Source organism: Salmo salar, chromosome 18 (genome assembly GCF_965601325.2).
Source record: "Salmo salar chromosome 18, fSalSal1, whole genome shotgun sequence".
NCBI classification, from domain to species: domain Eukaryota; kingdom Metazoa; phylum Chordata; class Actinopteri; order Salmoniformes; family Salmonidae; genus Salmo; species Salmo salar.
In genome coordinates, this window is record NC_138308.1 from 91,075,218 (window position 1) to 91,093,910 (window position 18,693).

An 18,693-nucleotide genomic window follows, 5' to 3' on the forward strand; every position below is an offset into this window, starting at 1 on the left:
GCCCTAGTCCCAGTGTGTTCTGGTGACCACCACAGCCCTAGTCCCAGTGTGTTCTGGTGACCACCACAGCCCTAGTCCCAGTCTGTTCAGGTGACCACCACAGCCCTAGTCCCAGTCTGTTCAGGTGACCACCACAGCCCTAGTCCCAGTGTGTTATGGTGACCACCACAGCCCTAGTCCCAGTGTGTGTGTTTCTCTGTAGCAGACCAATCATTTCCATTTTTCATTTGCTTTGTGGTCCCCCATCAACTACACCACCCACCCACCCACCCACACACACACACACACACTGCATACCAGTTAATCAGCACAGTGAGCCTAAGGTCCATCCAGGGGCTCCATCAGGAAGGGTGAAGTCCACAGCAGGACAATACCCTGTTTGTTACTGAGACTAAGTGTGAGAGTGTGTGAGTGTGTATGTGTGTGAGTGTGAATGTGTGTGAGTGTGTGAGTGTGTGAGTGTGTATGTGTTTGAGTGTGAATGTGTGTGAGTGTGAATGCAGAGGGTCATGTATCATGTAATCCCTGTTTAATGGGACAGCTAATAGAAGCCATGAGGAGCCAGCAGCAGTAATCACACACATACATGCTGACTATCATCACTGCTGAGTAGATCAACACACACACACACACACACACACACACACACACACACACACACACACACACACACACACACACACACACACACACACACACACACACACAAACTCCTGGGTCTGATTAGCGGTAGAGAATGTTTGTCCTCCTCGGGGAAATGCATTAAAGAAGTGGAGAGTGGATGTGTTGGGTTTGATCTCCGTCCCAAATCGCACCCTTATAAGTGCATTACTTTTGACCTGGCTCCATAGGTCTCTGGGTAAAAGTAGTGCACTATTATAGGGAAAAGGGTACCGTTTGGGACACAAAGAGAGAGGAAAAAAGAAAGAAGGGGGGGATGAAATGTGTTGAGGGAGTACGAGGCCTTAGGAATGGTAGGAATGTCCATTGTTTGGTCCGAAGGAGGAAGGAGGGATGAAGAGAGGAAAGGGGTTTTGTTTGTCCTGGTCCTTGGCACAGCACGAGAGGTCTTACCAAACTCCTTTGTGTTTGTGGGTCCAAATGGCACACTACTACCTTTTGACCAGGGCTCATAGGGTGCACTATAATGGGGATAGAGAGACATTTGGGACACAGCCCTAATGTCCAAATAGCTCTATAGTTTAGCCTACACAAGACAAGGAGCTAGCAACTGTTGTTTTATGTTTTTACACTACAGCCACTACTTCAGCCAATGCTAGCAAAAATTCATCTCGTAATTGTCCAAATGTCATGGCCAAAATGGAAGGAAATCAACCCAACTTCATATTTGGCTTGGCAGCATTCAAAAATACATTGCACAATTGGCCCCATCACTTGCATCGATTGTTTAGTTAGATAAAGTTTGTAGTGGCTGTTTAAAGAAAAGCGAACCATAGATGACAGTTTCCCCTGGCCCATGGACTACTGTCAGGGTGAGGAACCATCAAAATCAAGTTGTAAAATCCTGAACTTCCCCTTTAAGGCCTGCAGCCCTTTAAGTAATCAATAATAGTAGAACAATGGTATTCCAAAAACAACACAATTCCTCTCTTTCTCATGGCTCTCCTCTTCCTCTCGTTTCTTTCTCATGGCTCTCCTCTTCCTCTCGTTTCTTTCTCATGGCTCTCCTCTTCCTCTCGTTTCTTTCTCATGGCTCTCCTCCTCTTCCTCTCGTTTCTTTCTCATGGCTCTCCTCTTCCTCTCGTTTCTTTCTCATGGCTCTCCTCTTCCTCTCGTTTCTTTCTCATGGCTCTCCTCTTCCTCTCGTTTCTTTCTCATGGCTCTCCTCCTCTTCCTCTCGTTTCTTTCTCATGGCTCTCCTCCTCTTCCTCTCGTTTCTTTCTCATGGCTCTCCTCTTCCTCTCGTTTCTTTCTCATGGCTCTCCTCTTCCTCTCGTTTCTTTCTCATGGCTCTCCTCCTCTTCCTCTCGTTTCTTTCTCATGGCTCTCCTCTTCCTCTCGTTTCTTTCTCATGGCTCTCCTCTTCCTCTCGTTTCTTTCTCATGGCTCTCCTCTTCCTCTCGTTTCTTTCTCATGGCTCTCCTCTTCCTCTCGTTTCTTTCTCATGGCTCTCCTCCTCTTCCTCTCGTTTCTTTCTCATGGCTTTCCTCCTCTTCCTCTCGTTTCTTTCTTCCATCCTCTCTTCAGTCTAAACAAGTCTTTTGCTGTTTCATTTGGCCATGGTAGGAGAGTGTTGGCACACACACACACACACACACACACACACACACACACACACACACACACACACACACACACACACACACACACACACACACACACACACACACACACACACACACACACACACACACACACACACACACACGGTAAGGGGGTGTTGGTGACTTTTTAGACAGTCACTGCAGCTGTAAATACACTGTCCCATGGTAGAGAGCGAGTGTGCGTGTGTGTCTGTGTTTAACTATACTTGCAGTCCATACAAGAACAATAAACAAACACAAATGTGACCAACTGGGGACATTTTGTTGGTCCCCAAAAGGTCAAATGCTATTTCTAGGGGGTTTAGGGTTAGAATTAGGTTTAGGGTTAGGAACTAGGGTTAGTTTTAGGGTTAGGAGATAGGGTTAGGTTTAGGGTTAGGAGCTAGGGTTAGGAGCTAGGGTTAGGTTTAGGGTTAGGTTTAGGGTTAGGAGCTATGGTTAGGAGCTAGGGTTAGGTTTAGGTTTAAGGTTAGGGTTAGGTTTAAGGTTAGGTTAGGGTTAGGTTTAGGGTTAAGTTTAGGAGCTGGGGTTAAGGTTAGGAGCTAGGGTTAGTTTTAGGTTTAGGGTTAGGTTAGGGTTAGGTTTAAGGTTAGGGTTAGGGTTAGGTTTAGGGTTAAGTTTAGGAGCTGGGGTTAAGGTTAGGAGCTAGGGTTAGTTTTAGGTTTAGGTTTAAGGTTAGGTTAGGGTTAGGTTTAGGGTTAACGTTTAGGAGCTGGGGTTAAGGTTAGGAGCTAGGGTTAGTTTTAGGTTTAGGGTTAGGTTAGGGTTAGGGTTAGGGTTAGGGTTAAGTTTAGGAGCTGGGGTTAAGGTTAGGAGCTAGGGTTAGTTTTAGGTTTAGGTTTAAGGTTAGGTTAGGGTTAGGTTTAGGGTTAAGTTTAGGAGCTGGGGTTAAGGTTAGGAGCTAGGGTTAGTTTTAGGTTTAGGGTTAGGTTAGGGTTAGGGTTAGGGTTAGGTTTAGGGTTAAGTTTAGGAGCTGGGGTTAAGGTTAGGAGCTAGGGTTAGGTTTAGGTTTAGGTTTAAGGTTAGGTTAGGGTTAGGTTTAGGGTTAAGTTTAGGAGCTGGGGTTAAGGTTAGGAGCTAGGGTTAGTTTTAGGTTTAGGGTTAGGTTAGGGTTAGGGTTAGGGTTAGGTTTAGGGTTAATGTTAGGAGCTGGGGTTAGTTTTAGGGTTAGGAGCTTGGGTTAGGGAAAATAGGATTTTGAATGGGACTGAATTGTGTCCTCCCACACGTTTAGTTGCATAAAACTCTCTCTCTGTGTGTGTGTGTGTGTGTGTGTGTGTGTGTGTGTGTGTGTGTGTGTGTGTGTGTGTGTGTGTGTGTGTGTGTGTGTGTGTGTGTGTGTGTGTGTGTGGTCAGTTTCTCAAAGTGGGCAGCAAGGGAGCGACCAAGGGACATTCTTTCACCATCGCATCACTTCCTGTAACTCCCAACATTTCCCTTCCTGACTTCCTGTTACTTAGACCTACTGTGGGAAGACACAAACACACACACAATCTGTAATGTCTGAAAATATCCTCTCCTGCACACTATGAGAAAATATGACCAGACAGGCCACATCACTGCCCTAAAGCAGGCATAGCGAGCCAATCCCTGGAATTGTCTAATTGGAATGAATGGATGGTTGTTGGATTTCAAAACTAGTACAACAACCCTGTTCTCTCTCTCTCTCTCTCTCTCTCTCTCTCTCACCACATCATGTATTACAGCTGGGAGACTACTTCTGCATTCCAAATGGTATCCTTTTCCCTAAGTGGTGGACTATAATTAACAAAAATATAAAACGCAACATGCAACAATTTCAAAGATTTTACTGAGTTACAGTTCATAGAAGGAAATCAGTCAATTGAAATGAATTCATTAGGCCCTGATCTATGGGTATCACCTGACTGGACAGGTTCACCTGCTGGGGAGCCAGGACCAGCCAATCAGAATACATTTTTCCACACAAAAAGGGGCATTATTACAGACAGAAATATTTACCAGCAGCCCCTTCCTCAGACGATCCCGCAGGTGAAATACCAGGATGTGGAGGTCCTGGGCTGGCGTGGTTACATGTGGTCTGCGGTGACAAATTCTCTAAAACGACGTTGGAGGCGGCAAAATGAACCTGACATTCTCTGGCAACAGCTCTGGTGGACATTCCTGCAGTCAGCATGCCAGTTGCACGCTCCCTCAAAACTGTGGTATTGTGTTGTGTGACAAAACTGCACATTTTAGAGTGGCCTTTTATTGTCCCCAGCACAAGGTGCACCTGTGTAATGATCATGCTGTTTAATCAACTTCTTGATATGCCACACCTGTCAGGTGGATGGATTATCTTGGCAAAGGAGAAATGCTCACTAACAGGGTTGTAATCAAATTTGTGCACAACATTTGAGAGAAATATGTTTTTTGTGCGAATAGAACATTTCTGGAACATGGGACCAACACTTTACATGTTGCGTTTATATTTTTGACAAGATCCAGTCGAAAGTAGTGCACCAACTAGAGAATAGGGTGCGATTTGGGATGAACCCTACAAAGGCATTTCCAGGTCAGAATAACCAACAAACATCATCCATTCCTTTCCAACACACACACCACACACACACACACACACACACACACACACACACACACACACACACACACACACACACACACACACACACACACACACACACACACACATACAGAACAGTAATTTATTCCACTTGTATTTTAATACTGGTGGTAATGAGACTTGGCAATTGGTGAAAGAGACCTTTGCCACTGTAAAATAAGGTGTGTGTGTGTGTGTGTGTGTGTGTGTGTGTGTGTGTGTGTGTGTGTGTGTGTGTGTGTGGTGTGTGTGTGTGTGTGTGTGTGTGTGTGCATTGCTTGCTGTTTGGGGTTTTAGGTTGGGTTTCTGTATAGCACTTTGGAACATCTGCTGATGTAAAAAGGGCTTTATAAAATACATTTGATTGATTGATTGATTGACTGTATGTTTCTGAACACAGTAATGTTCCATTCAGGATAAATGTTTTCCCCCTCAAACCCAGTCTCAATCCACACACATCCTGCCACGGCTGGCTCCCTCAGTGAGAGAAGAGGGGGTGTAGTCCAAAAAGACATGGTGACTTAGTGAAGTTCAGAGCAGCTGTTTGGACTGGACAGAGAGACAGACCATAGGATTAGGATTCACTGGTAGAGATCATGACTGCTCCCATATGTATTCTTTGGTAAATATATCATGGCACTAAAGTTTGTTCATTTCTTTGGAACAAGCTATAAAATGTATTTGGTCCAGTTCTCACCCTGACCACACGGAGGCAGTGTGACATGGGCAGGAAGTCAATGTGAGAACCAGGCCACGGGAAAGTCCCTCTTTACCATCCAAACCCTGGGTGAGTCTGGGTGGAAACACTAATGCCATTAGTTCTGCTGAGACAGGCAAACTGCCAGGGTGGGGCACTAAAGAGTGTGTGTGTGTGTGTGTGTGTGTGTGTGTGTGTGTGTGTGTGTGTGTGTGTGTGTGTGTGTGTGTGTGTGTGTGTGTGTGTGTCAGCGCATGTAATCCTGGGACAACACCAGACTTTATCTTAGCTGTGTGTTTTGGCTGATCTGAGGTCTGCTTACATCAGATTAACGATAGGTCACCCTTGACCCCCCTCTGACACACACAGGATGAGAGAGGGCAGACTTATGTCCTCCTCACAGCTTCACAGCTTCCTGTCAAACCCTAAAAGGTCAAAGGGCACTTTGTCTGGGTGTATCTCAATTTCCTTCATATGTACTAGTATGAAAGTTGTGGAAGTGAATAACCCTATCCTGTGACGTCAAATGAATGTAATGTAAGGAAAGAAGAGAAACCGCCCACAAGCTGAAAGACACTGACATGGTTTCCTCTAGTTGCCACAGCCACAAAGTCAGATTCCACAGCCACAAAGTCAGATTCCACAGCCACAAAGTCAGATTCCACAGGCACAAAGTCTAATTCCACAGCCACAAAGTCAGATTCCACAGCCACAAAGTCAGATTCCACAGGCACAAAGTCAGATTCCACAGCCACAAAGTCAGATTCCACAGCCACAAAGTCTAATTTCACGGCACAAAGTCAAATTCCACAGCCACAAAGTCAGATTCCACCAGCACAAAGTCAGATTCCACAGCCACAAAGTCAGATTCCACAGCCACAAAGTCAGATTCCACAGGCACAAAGTCTAATTCCACCGGCACAAAGTCAGATTCCACAGGCACAAAGTCAGGTTCCACAGGCACAAAGTCAGATTCCACAGCCACAAAGTCAGATTCCACAGGCACAAAGTCAAAATGGGCTTTTTAGGCTTAATTTAAGGTTTTATTTGTATTTTATTTAAACTTTTTCTAGGCAAGTCAGTTAAGAACAAATTCTTATTTACAATGACGGCCTACCCCGGCCAAACCCTAACCCGGAGGTTAGGGATAGGCATAAAGTTAACAGTGTGGTTAAGGTAAGGGAAAATGTTAGCATTAGGCTAAAAATCTAATTTATGATTGCAGAAATAGCTTGGGTTTATGATTGTGGCAATTAGTGACAACCCACTTGTTCTGTCAGTTCCTACCTGCGTACGGTGATCTTCAGTATCCTATAGGATCCCTTGATGAGGATGAGGGCCTCTTGTCGTGAACCATACAGGGCTGATCCATTAATATTTACCAGCTCATCTCCCACCCTCAGCTTGTTACACTGTTCTGCCTTTCCATCATCTTCTATCTGGAGAGAGAGAGAGAGAGACATACAGAGAGAGAGACATACAGAGAGAGAGAGAGAGAGAGAGAGAGAGTGACAGAGAGAGAGAAAGAGAGAGAGACAGGGAGAGAAAGAGAGAGAGAGAAAGATAGAGACATACAGAGAGAAAGAGAGACAGACAGACAGACAGACAGACAGACAGACAGACAGACAGACAGACAGACAGACAGACAGACAGACAGACAGACAGACAGACAGAGACAGACAGAGAGAGAGACAGAGAGAGAGACAGAGAGAGACAGACAGAGAGAGACAGACAGAGAGAGACAGACAGAGAGAGACAGACAGAGAGAGACAGACAGAGAGAGACAGACAGAGAGAGAGACGGGTTAAAAACATGCATTTTACACACAGCTGCTTTAGATCCAAGTCAAACAGAGTCACCACAAGTACACTGAATACATGTTTTGTCAGATTCTTGGTTGCTTTCAGCAATAACATGTCCCATACTCTTCCATCCCAAGTCAAGCCTTCAGTTGTGTCATGCTGCATCTGAGAATGCAAGCTAATTTGTCCAGTGTATTACCTCTGACCAGGGCCCACTGAGGTACCATTCAGACAGGCCCAGTCCTTCACTCCAACCAGGTCACTGTCACCTTGGAAACCCAAAACAGCACAACATTCTGGAACAAACAGCCCAGTAAGAAACATTCTGATTCCGTCCCAAATGGCACCCTATTCCTTACATAGTGCACTACTTTAGACCAGAGCTCTATGGGACCCTATTCCCTACATAGTGCACTACTTTAGACCAGAGCTCTATGGGACCCTATTCCTTACATAGTGCACTACTTTAGACCAGAGCTCTATGGGACCCTATTCCCTACATAGTGCACTACTTTAGACCAGAGCTCTATGGGACCCTATTCCCTATATAGTGCACTACTTTAGACCAGAGCTCTATGGGACCCTATTCCCTATATAGTGCACTACTTTAGACCAGAGCTCTATGGGACCCTATTCCTTACATAGTGCACTACTTTAGACCAGAGCTCTATGGGACCCTATTCCCTACATAGTGCACTACTTTAGACCAGAGCTCTATGGGACCCTATTCCCTATATAGTGCACTACTTTAGACCAGAGCTCTATGGGACCCTATTCCCTATATAGTGCACTACTTTAGACCAGAGCTCTATGGGACCCTATTCCCTATATAGTGCACTACTTTAGACCAGAGCTCTAGAGAGAATAGTCCAGTTTGGGAAGCACACTCAGTCATTCCACATTCCCATCCTGCGGCCATTGAAAAGGTTTTCCTCTGGTTTGGTCAGCATTGTGTATGTTAATAAGGTCATGTTGAATATGTGGTGACTGACTGGGTCAGCATTAAGTACACTATATGACTAAAAGTATGTGGACACCTGATCGTTGAACATCTCATTCCAAAATCATGTGCATTAATATGGACTTTGTCCCTCCTTTGCTGCTATAACACACTTTCCACTAGATGTTGGAATATTGCTGCAGGGACTTGCTTCCATTCAGCCACAAGAGCATTAGTGAGGTCAGGTACTGATGTTGGGCGATTAGGCCTGGCTCGCATTCGGTGTTCCAATTCATCCCAAAGGTATTCGATGGGGTTGAGGTCAGGGCTCTGTGCAGGCCAGTCAAGTTCTTCCACACCGATCTCGACAAATCATTTTTGTATGGACCTCGCTTTGTGGATGGGGGCATTGTCATGGTGAAACAGGAAAGGGCCTTCCCCAAACTGTTGCCACAAAGTTGAATGTACAGAATCATCTAGAATATCATTGTATGCTGTAGCGTTAAGATTTCTCTTCACTGGAACTAAGGGGCCAAGCCCGAACCATGAAAAACAGCCCCAGACCATTATTCCTCACACAAAGTTCTGTTGGTTATGTGGTGAATGACTGGGTTAGCAGTGTTTTCCATCTGCTATCGGCTCTCTGTCTCCCTGTCTGTCTCTCTCTCTGGGTTAGCAGTGTTTTCCATCTGCTATCGGCTCTCTGTCTCCCTGTCTGTCTGTCTCTCTCTCTGGTTTAGCAGTGTTTTCCATCTGCTATCGGCTCTCTGTCTCCCTGTCTGTCTCTCTCTCTCTGGGTTAGCAGTGTTTTCCATCTGCTGTCTCTCTCTCTCTCTGGGTTAGCAGTGTTTTCCATCTGCTGTCTCTCTCTCTCTCTGGGTTAGCAGTGTTTTCCATCTGCTGTCTCTCTCTCTCTGGGTTAGCAGTGTTTTCCATCTGCTGTCGGCTCTCTCTCTCTCTCTGGGTTAGCAGTGTTTTCCATCTGCTGTCGGCTCTCTCTCTCTCTCTGGGTTAGCAGTGTTTTCCATCTGCTGTCTCTCTCTCTCTCTGGGTTAGCAGTGTTTTCCATCTGCTGTCTCTCTCTCTCTCTGGGTTAGCAGTGTTTTCCATCTGCTGTCTCTCTCTCTCTCTGGGTTAGCAGTGTTTTCCATCTGCTGTCTCTCTCTCTCTGGGTTAGCAGTGTTTTCCATCTGCTGTCTCTCTCTCTCTCTCTGGGTTAGCAGTGTTTTCCATCTGCTGTCTCTCTCTCTCTGGGTTAGCAGTGTTTTCCATCTGCTGTCTCTCTCTCTCTGGGTTAGCAGTGTTTTCCATCTGCTGTCTCTCTCTCTCTCTGGGTTAGCAGTGTTTTCCATCTGCTGTCGGCTCTCTCTCTCTCTCTCTCTCTCTCTCTCTGAAATATATTAATTTGCCCAAGTTTATCATAAGACAATTTATTGAAGAGGCAAAAGAGAATGCTCCTGTCTGTGAGGTGCGCATGTCTTCCATTTTATGTAACCATTAGCGATGATGCTAATGGTAGATGGAAGGGCAGTCCCAAAAACATTCTCCATTAAACCTTCTCCTGTGCTTACCTGTACTTGTTTTGCAAAGTCTACCATCAAATGTGTGCTACAGAAACACCACTGAACAACAGCCTCTTGCTAGGTGTGCTCTTTAAGGTTAACTACACCCAACAATCTACATTTCTCTGGTTTTCCCAGACCGCAAAAGTAGTCTCCAGGTTTAAGCTGCTGTGTACTTAAAACATCACATTTTGTTGTTTTTATATTTTTTTTAAACGTGGAAAAAAGGAGACATGGGTTAGAGCTGGGATGCAGAGCAGAATGTTTGTGTGTGGTTAGGGTTAGGACCAATCAGAGACGACCATAACAGATCACTGTGTTGAAAGAGAGAGACGAGAGAGAGAGAGAGAGGGAGGGAGGGAGGGAGGGAGGGAGAGAGAGAGAGAGAGAGAGAGAGAGAGAGAGAGAGAGAGAGAGAGAGAGAGAGAGAGAGAGAGAGACAGAGAGAGAGAGAGAGAGAGACAGAGAGAGAGAGAGAGAGAGAGAGAGAGAGAGAGAGAGAGAGAGAGAGAGAGAGAGAGAGATGGGCTGGGTAAAAGGAATGAATCTCCCCTGGTCTACAGGCTGGGTAAAAGGAATGCATTTAATGGAAATAGTAGAGGAATGATTTTATGGTTGCAATTACACACACATACACACACAAACACACACACACACACATATACACACACACACATATATACACACATACATATACACACACACACACACGCATATACACACATACATATACACACACACATACATACGTATATACACACACACACATATACACACATACACACACATATACACATATATACACACACACACACACACACACACATACATATACACACACACACACACACACACACACACCACACACACACACACACACACACACACACACACACACACACACACACACACACACATACATATACACACACACACACATATATATACTAGAGGTCGACCGATTATGATTTTTCAACGCCGATACCGATTATTGGAGGAACAAAAAGCAGATGCCGATTAATCAGCCGTTTTTTAATTGTATTTATTTCTTTGTTATAATGACAATTACAACAATACTGAATGAACACTTATTTTAACTTAATATAATACATCAATAAAATCAATTTAGCCTCAAATAAATAATGAAACATGTTCAATTTGGTTTAAATAATGCAAAAACAAAGTGTTGGAGAAGAAAGTAAAAGTGCAATATGTGCCATGTAAGAAAGCTAACGTTTAAGTTCCTTGCTCAGAACATGAGAACATATGAAAGCTGGTGGTTCCTTTTAACATGAATCTTCAATATTCCCAGGTAAGATGTTTTAGGTTGTAGTTATTATAGGAATTATAGGACTATTTTTCTCTATACGATTTGTATTTCATATACCTTTGAATATTGGATGTTCTTATAGGCACTTTAGTATTGCCAGTGTAACAGTATAGCTTCCGTCCCTCTCCTCGCTCCTACCTGGGCTCGAACCAGGAACACATCGACAACAGCCACCCTCGAAGCAGCGTTACCCATGCAGAGCAAGGGAAACAACTACTCCAAGTCTCAGAGCGAGTGACGTTTGAAACGCTATTAGCGCGCACCCACCTAACTAGCTAGCCATTTCATATCGGTTACACCAGCCTAATCTTGGGAGTTGATAGGCTTGAAGTCATAAACAGCACAATGCATTGCGAAGAGCTGCTGGCAAAACACACGAAAGTGCTGTTTTGAATGAATGCTTACGAACCTACTGCTGCCTACCACCGCTCAGTCAGACTGCTCTATCAAATCATAGACTTAATTATAACATAATAACACACAGAAACACGAGCCTTAGGTCATTAACATGGTGGAATCCGGAAACTATCAAGTTTATTCTTTCAGTGAAATACGGAACCGTTCCGTATTTTACCTAACGGGTGGCATCCATAAGTCTAAATATTCCTGTTACATTGCACAACCTTCAATGTTATGTCATAATTACGTAAAATTCTGGTAAATTAGTTCGCAACGAGCCAGGCAGCCCAAACTGTTGCATATATCCTGACTCTGCGTGCAATGAACGCAAGAGAAGTGACACAATTTCACCTGGTTAATATTGCCTGCTAACCTGGATTTCTTTTAACTAAATATGCAGGTTAAAAATATATACTTCTGTGTATTGATTTTAAGAAAGGCATTGATGTTTATGGTTAGGTACAGTCGTGCAACGATTGGGCTTTTTCGCAAATGCGCTTTTGTTAAATCATCCCCCGTATGGCGAAGTTGGCTGTCTTTGTTAGGAAGAAATAGTCTTCACACAGTTCGCAACGAGCCAGGCGGCCCAAACTGCTGCATATACCCTGACTCTGTTGCAAGAGAAGTGACACAATTTCCTAGTTAAATGAAATTCATGTTAGCAGGCAATATTAAATAAAAATGCAGGTTTCAAAATATATACTTGTGTATTGATTTTAAGAAAGACATTGATATTTATGGTTAGGTACACGTTGGAGCAACGACAGTCCTTTTTCGCGAATGCACATCGCATCGATTATATGCAACGCAGGACAGGCTAGATAAACTAGTAATATCATCAACCATGTGTAGTTAACTAGTGATTATGATTGACTGATTGTTTTTTATAAGATAAGTTTAATGCTAGCTAGCAACTTAGCTTGGCTTCTTACTGCATTCGCGTAACAGGCAGGCTCCTTGTGGAGTGCAATTTAAAGCAGGTGGTTAGAGCATTGGACTAGTTAACCGTAAGGTTGCAAGATTGAATCCCCGAGCTGACAAGGTAAAAATCTGTCGTTCTGCCCCTGAACAAGGCAGCCCACCGTTCCTAGGCCGTCATTGAAAATAAGAATGTGTTCTTAACTGACTTGCCTAGTTTAAAAAAATATAAAAAAATTAATAAAAATCTGCAAATCAGTGGCCAAAAATACCGATTACCGATTGTTATGAAAACTTGAAATCGGCCCTAATTAATCGGCCATTCCGATTAATCGTCCGACCTCTAATATATACACACACACATATGCACATGCACGCACGCACGCACGCACGCACGCACGCACGCACGCACGCACACACACACACACACACACACACACACACACACACACACGACAGCAGTCTTCCCCTGGTATAGAGCCTTGAGCCTGGAGACTGAGGTATAGCCAACATTGCCAACCCAACCCTGCCCAGCCAAACACACTCTTCCTGGATTAACCCTTAACGCTGTTCATGTCCCAACAAGATATCACAGTTTGACCAATTCGACTTCAGATTCTGACGTTTGTCCACCATAATTCTTCACAGTGTTTAAGTTAAGAAGGTTTGGGATAGCAAAAATAGAGTTAAAAAGAGCCTGTCACTGGAATTGAACATGTGACCCTCTGAGCCTGAGCTCACGACATACGCCTTCCCCCTCCACAACGTCCTACCAAAACCCAAGACGACTTGATGGTAACAGTGCTCACCGCTGCCCCTGGGGGATGCTTTTGAAGGCATCTCCTGACATCCTGGGTACCAGTACCGGATATGGGATTTCGAAGTGGATCTTTAGCAACCTGGCTGGATAAAAGACTGACTTGTCTTGTTCTTTCCCCCTCTTTTCTTTCCCTTTTTTTTCCATCCCTCACTCCTGTGGATGAAGCTGTGTTACCCCTGGAGAGGTGTGTGTTGTGTTACCCCTGGAGAAGTGTGTTCTGTGTTACCCCTGGAGAAGTGTGTGCTGTGTGCTGTGTTACCCCTGGATAAGTGTGTGTTGTGTTACCCCTGGAGAAGTGTGTGTTGTGTTAGCCCTGTAGAAGTGTGTGTTTTGTTACCCCTGGAGAAGTGTGTGTTGTGTTAGCCCTGTAGAAGTGTGTGTTGTGTTACCCCTGGAGAAGTGTGTGCTGTGTTACCCCTGGAGAAGTGTGTGTTGTGTTACCCCTGGAGAAGTGTGTGCTGTGTTACCCCTGGAGAAGTGTGTGCTGTGTTACCCCTGGAGAAGTGTGTGTTGTGTTACCCCTGGAGAAGTGTGTGCTGTGTTACCCCTGGAGAAGTGTGTGTTGTGTTACCCCTGGAGAAGTGTGTGCTGTGTTAACCCTGGAGAAGTGTGTGCTGTGTTACCCCTGGAGAAGTGTGTGCTGTGTTACCCCTGGAGAAGTGTGTGCTGTGTTACCCCTGGAGAAGTGTGTGTTGTGTTACCCCTGGAGAAGTGTGTGTTGTGTTACCCCTGGAGAAGTGTGTGCTGTGTTACCCCTGGAGAAGTGTGTGCTGTGTTACCCCTGGAGAAGTGTGTGCTGTGTTACCCCTGGAGAAGTGTGTGCTGTGTTACCCCTGGAGAAGTGTGTGCTGTGTTACCCCTGGAGAAGTGTGTGCTGTGTTACCCCTGGAGAAGTGTGTGTTGTGTTACCCCTGGAGAAGTGTGTGCTGTGTTACCCCTGGAGAAGTGTGTGTTGTGTTACCCCTGGAGAAGTGTGTGCTGTGTTACCCCTGGAGAAGTGTTTGTTGTGTTACCCCTGGAGAGGTGTGTGTTGTGTTACCCCTGGATAGGTGTGTGCTGTGTGTGTGTGCTGTGTTACCCCTGGAGAGGTGTGTGCTGTGTTACCCCTGGAGAACTGTGCTGTGTGTGTGTTGTGTTACCCCTGGAGAGGTGTGTGTTGTGTTACCCCTGGATAGGTGTGTGCTGTGTGTGTGTGCTGTGTTACCCCTGGAGAGGTGTGTGCTGTGTTACCCCTGGAGAACTGTGCTGTGTGTGTGTTGTGTTACCCCTCAAGCAGTCCTGAATACACATGAGGGAAACAGCTTTACATGCACTTAAGCACGCAATGGTACATAAAATCTCTCCTCTGTCTCTCTCTCTCTCTCTCTCCTCTGACTCTCTCTCCTCTGTCTCTCTCTCTCCTCTGTCTCTCTCCCTCCCTCTCTCTCTTTCCTCTGTCTCTCTCTTTCCTCTGTCTCTCTCTCTTTCCTCTCAGTCTCTCTCTCTTTCCTCTCAGTCTCTCTCTCTTTCCTCTCAGTCTCTCTCTCTTTCCTCTCAGTCTCTCTCTCTTTCCTCTCAGTCTCTCTCTCTTTCCTCTCTGTCTCTCTCTCTTTCCTCTATCTCTCTCTCTCTTTCCTCTGTCTCTCTCTCTTTCCTCTGTCTCTCTCTCTCTTTCCTGTGTGTCTCTCTCTTTCCTCTCAGCCTCTCTTTCCTCTCAGCCTCTCTTTCCTCTCAGTCCCTCTCTCTCTCCTCTCAGTCTCTCTCTCTCTCCTCTGTCTCTCGCCTCTCAGTTTCTCTCTCTTTCCTGAGTCTCTCTCTCTCTTTCCTCTGTCTCTCTCTCTCCTCAGTCTCAGTCTCTCCTCAGTCTCTGTCTCTCCTCAGTCTCTCTCTCTCCTCAGTCTCTCTCTCTCCTCAGTCTCTCTCTCCGTCCTCTCACTCTCTCTCTCCTCTGTCTCTCTCCTCTCAGTTTCTCTCTCTCCTCTCAGTCTTTCTCTCACACGTTCCAATAACTAGTTAAAATACACTGTGTAAAAATGTCCTCAATTAAGAGGACAGGTTATTTAACTATGCTGTAGTTATGGGGAAAGAAGAGTGAATGTACACACACATTGTAATAAACAAGCACCCATCTAGAACCCCATCTAGAACCCCCATCTATAAACCCCATCTATGAACCCCATCTAGAAACCCCATCTAGAAACCCCATCTAGAACCGCCATCTAAAACCCCATCTAGAACCCCCATCTATAAACCCCATCTAGAACCCCCATCTATAAACCCCATCTAAAACCCCATCTACAACCCCATCTAGAACACCATCTATAAACCACATCTAAAACCCCATCTAGAACCCCCATCTAGAACAACCATCTAGAAACCCCATCTAGAACCCCCATCTAGAACCCCATCTAAAAAAACATCTAAAACCCCATCTAGAACCCCCCTCTAGAACCCCCATCTATACACCCATCTATAAACCCCATCTAGAACACCCATCTATAAACCCCATCTAAAACACCCATCTATAAACCCCATCTATAAACCCCATGTAGAAACCCCCATCTAGAACCCCCATCTATAAACCCCATCTAGAACCCCATCTATAAACTCCATCTAAAACCCCATCTAGAACCCAATCTATAAACCCCATCTAGAACCCCCATCTATAAACCCCATCTAGAACCCCCATCTATAAACCACATCTAAAAAACCCATCTATAAACCCCATCTAGAACCCCCATCGATAAACCCCATGTAGAAACCCCCATCTAAAACCCCATCTAGAACCCTCCTCTATAAACCCCATCTAGAAACCCCATCTATAAACCCCATCTAAAACCCCATCTAGAAACCCCATCTAGAACCCCCCATCTAGAAACCCCCATCTAGAACCCCAATCTAGAACCCCATGTAGAAACCGCCATCTAGAACCCACATCTAGAACCCACATCTAGAACCCACATCTAGAAATCCCATCTAGAAACCCCATCTAGAACCGCCATCTAGAACCGCCATCTAGAACCCACATCTAGAAACCCCATCTAGAACCCACATCTAGAAATCCCATCTAGAAACCCCATCTAGAACCGCCATCTAGAACCGCCATCTAGAACCCACATCTAGAACCCCATCTAGAAACCCCATCTAGAACCCCCATCAAGAAACCCCATCTAGAAACCCCCATCTGGAAACCCCCATCTAGAACCCCCATCTAGAAATCCCATCTAGAAACCCCATCTAGAACCCCCATCTAGAACCCCCATCTAGAACCCCCATCTAGAAACCCCCATCTAGAACCCCCATCTAGAAATCCCATCTAGAAACCCCATCTAGAAACCCCATCTAGAAACCCCATCTAGAAATCCCATCTAGAAACCCCATCTAGAAACCCCATCTAGAACCCACATCTAGAAACCCCATCTAGAACCCCCATGTAGAAACCCCCATCTAGAACCCCCAAATAGAAACCGCCATCTTGAACCCACATCTAGTACCCCCATCTAGAACCCCCATCTAGAACCCCCATTTAGAAACCCCATCTAGAAACCCCCATCTAGAACCCCCATCTAGAAACCCCATCTAGAAACCCCATCTAGAACCCCCATCTAGAACCCCCATCTAGAACCCCCATCTAGAACCCCCATCTAGAACCCCCATCTAGAAACCCCATCTAGAAACCCCATCTAGAACCCCCATCTAGAACCCCCATCTAGAACCCCATCTAGAACCCCATCTAGAACCCCCATCAAGAAACCCCATCTAAAAAAAAAACATCTAGAAACCCCTTCTAGAAACCCCATCTAGTGTGTGTGTGTGTGTGATCGTGTGTGTGAGTGATCATGTGTGTGTGTGTGTGTGTAGAGGGCAGTGCCACGGTGACAGATGCCAAGGCAGGGTGAGGTCACACCAGGCTGAGGAGGAGAGAACAATGCCCTCTCTGTGTCTCCCAACACACACGGTCCCCATCGGTCTGCAGACTGAGGTCACCCATCAACACTCTATTAATTAACGTGTGTGTGTGTGTGTGTGTGTGTGTGTGTGTGTGTGTGTGACAGATCTGTATCCCATTGGGAGAATAATCAACAGATAGTATGTGTGAACAGCATGCGTCTCTGTCCCAGTCTTTTCCATTTTGGTTGACATGATGACTAGGCTATATATGTTCTCTGAAAGCCATGTAGTTCAAATGATTTATTACAGACCAGTGGTTTTGAAAGCTCTCCTCGGGGACCACCAGATGTTTCATCATGTTTCTGTGGCCCTGAACTAACTCAGCCTGATTCACCTAGTCAGGGGCTTTAAGATTACATGACAAAAATCAGCTGCTAGCTGTGGAATAGTTCAAATACATGGAACGACCAGTAGCCTCCGAGGAGAGGTTTCTGGGGGGTCACCGAGGAGAGGTTTCTGGGGGGTCACCGAGGGGAGGTTTCTGGGGGTCACCGAGGAGAGGTTTCTGGGGGGTCACCGAGGGGAGGTTTCTGGGGGTCACCGAGGAGGTTTCTGGGGGTCACCGAGGAGAGGTTTCTGGGGGTCACCGAGGAGAGGTTTCTGGGGATCACAGAGGAGAGGTTTCTGGGGGTCACGGAGGAGAGGTTTCTGGGGGTCACCGAGGGGAGGTTTCTGGGGGGTCACCGAGGGGAGGTTTCTGGGGGGTCACCGAGGGGAGGTTTCTGGGGGTCACCGAGGAGAGGTTTCTGGGGGGTCACCGAGGAGAGGTTTCTGGGGGTCATGGAGGAGAGGTTTCTGGGGGTCATGGAGGAGAGGTTTCTGGGGGTCACCGAGGAGAGGTTTCTGGGGGTCACCGAGGAGAGGTTTCTGGGGGGTCACCGAGGAGAGGTTTCTGGGGGTCACCGAGGGGAGGTTTCTGGGGGTCACCGAGGAGGTTTCTGGGGGTCACCGAGGAGAGGTTTCTGGGGGTCACCGAGGAGAGGTTTCTGGGGGTCACCGAGGAGGTTTCTGGGGGTCACCGAGGGGAGGTTTCTGGGGGTCACCGAGGAGGTTTCTGGGGGTCACCGAGGAGGTTTCTGGGGGTCACCGAGGGGAGGTTTCTGGGGGTCACGGAGGAGAGGTTTCTGGGGGTCACAGAGGAGAGGTTTCTGGGGGTCACCGAGGAGAGGTTTCTGGGGGTCACCGAGGAGAGGTTTCTGGGGGTCACCGAGGAGAGGTTTCTGGGGGGTCACCGAGGAGAGGTTTCTGGGGGGTCACGGAGGAGAGGTTTCTGGGGTTCACCGAGGAGAGGTTTCTGGGGGTCATGGAGGAGAGGTTTCTGGGGGGTCACCGAGGAGAGGTTTCTGGGGGACCGAGGAGAGGTTTCTGGGGGGTCACCGAGGAGAGGTTTCTGGGGGGTCACCGAGGAGAGGTTTCTGGGGGTCACCGA

At 46.2% G+C, this 18,693-nt stretch overlaps 1 protein-coding gene across 2 annotated transcripts in view; it reads right to left on the bottom strand.

The window, feature by feature from the left end:
- LOC106578042 (protein Shroom4) overlaps positions 1–18,693 on the bottom strand; it is a 104,057-nt gene that overhangs the window by 51,554 nt on the left and 33,810 nt on the right. Inside the window, exon 2 of one of the 2 annotated variants that reach the window (XM_045701588.2) lies at positions 6,851–7,002. The exons of the other annotated variant lie outside the window; for it this stretch is intronic. Coding sequence (XP_045557544.1) covers positions 6,851–7,002 — 152 coding nt within the window. The remainder of the gene's footprint in view (positions 1–6,850; positions 7,003–18,693) is intronic. 2 annotated transcript variants of the gene reach the window in all.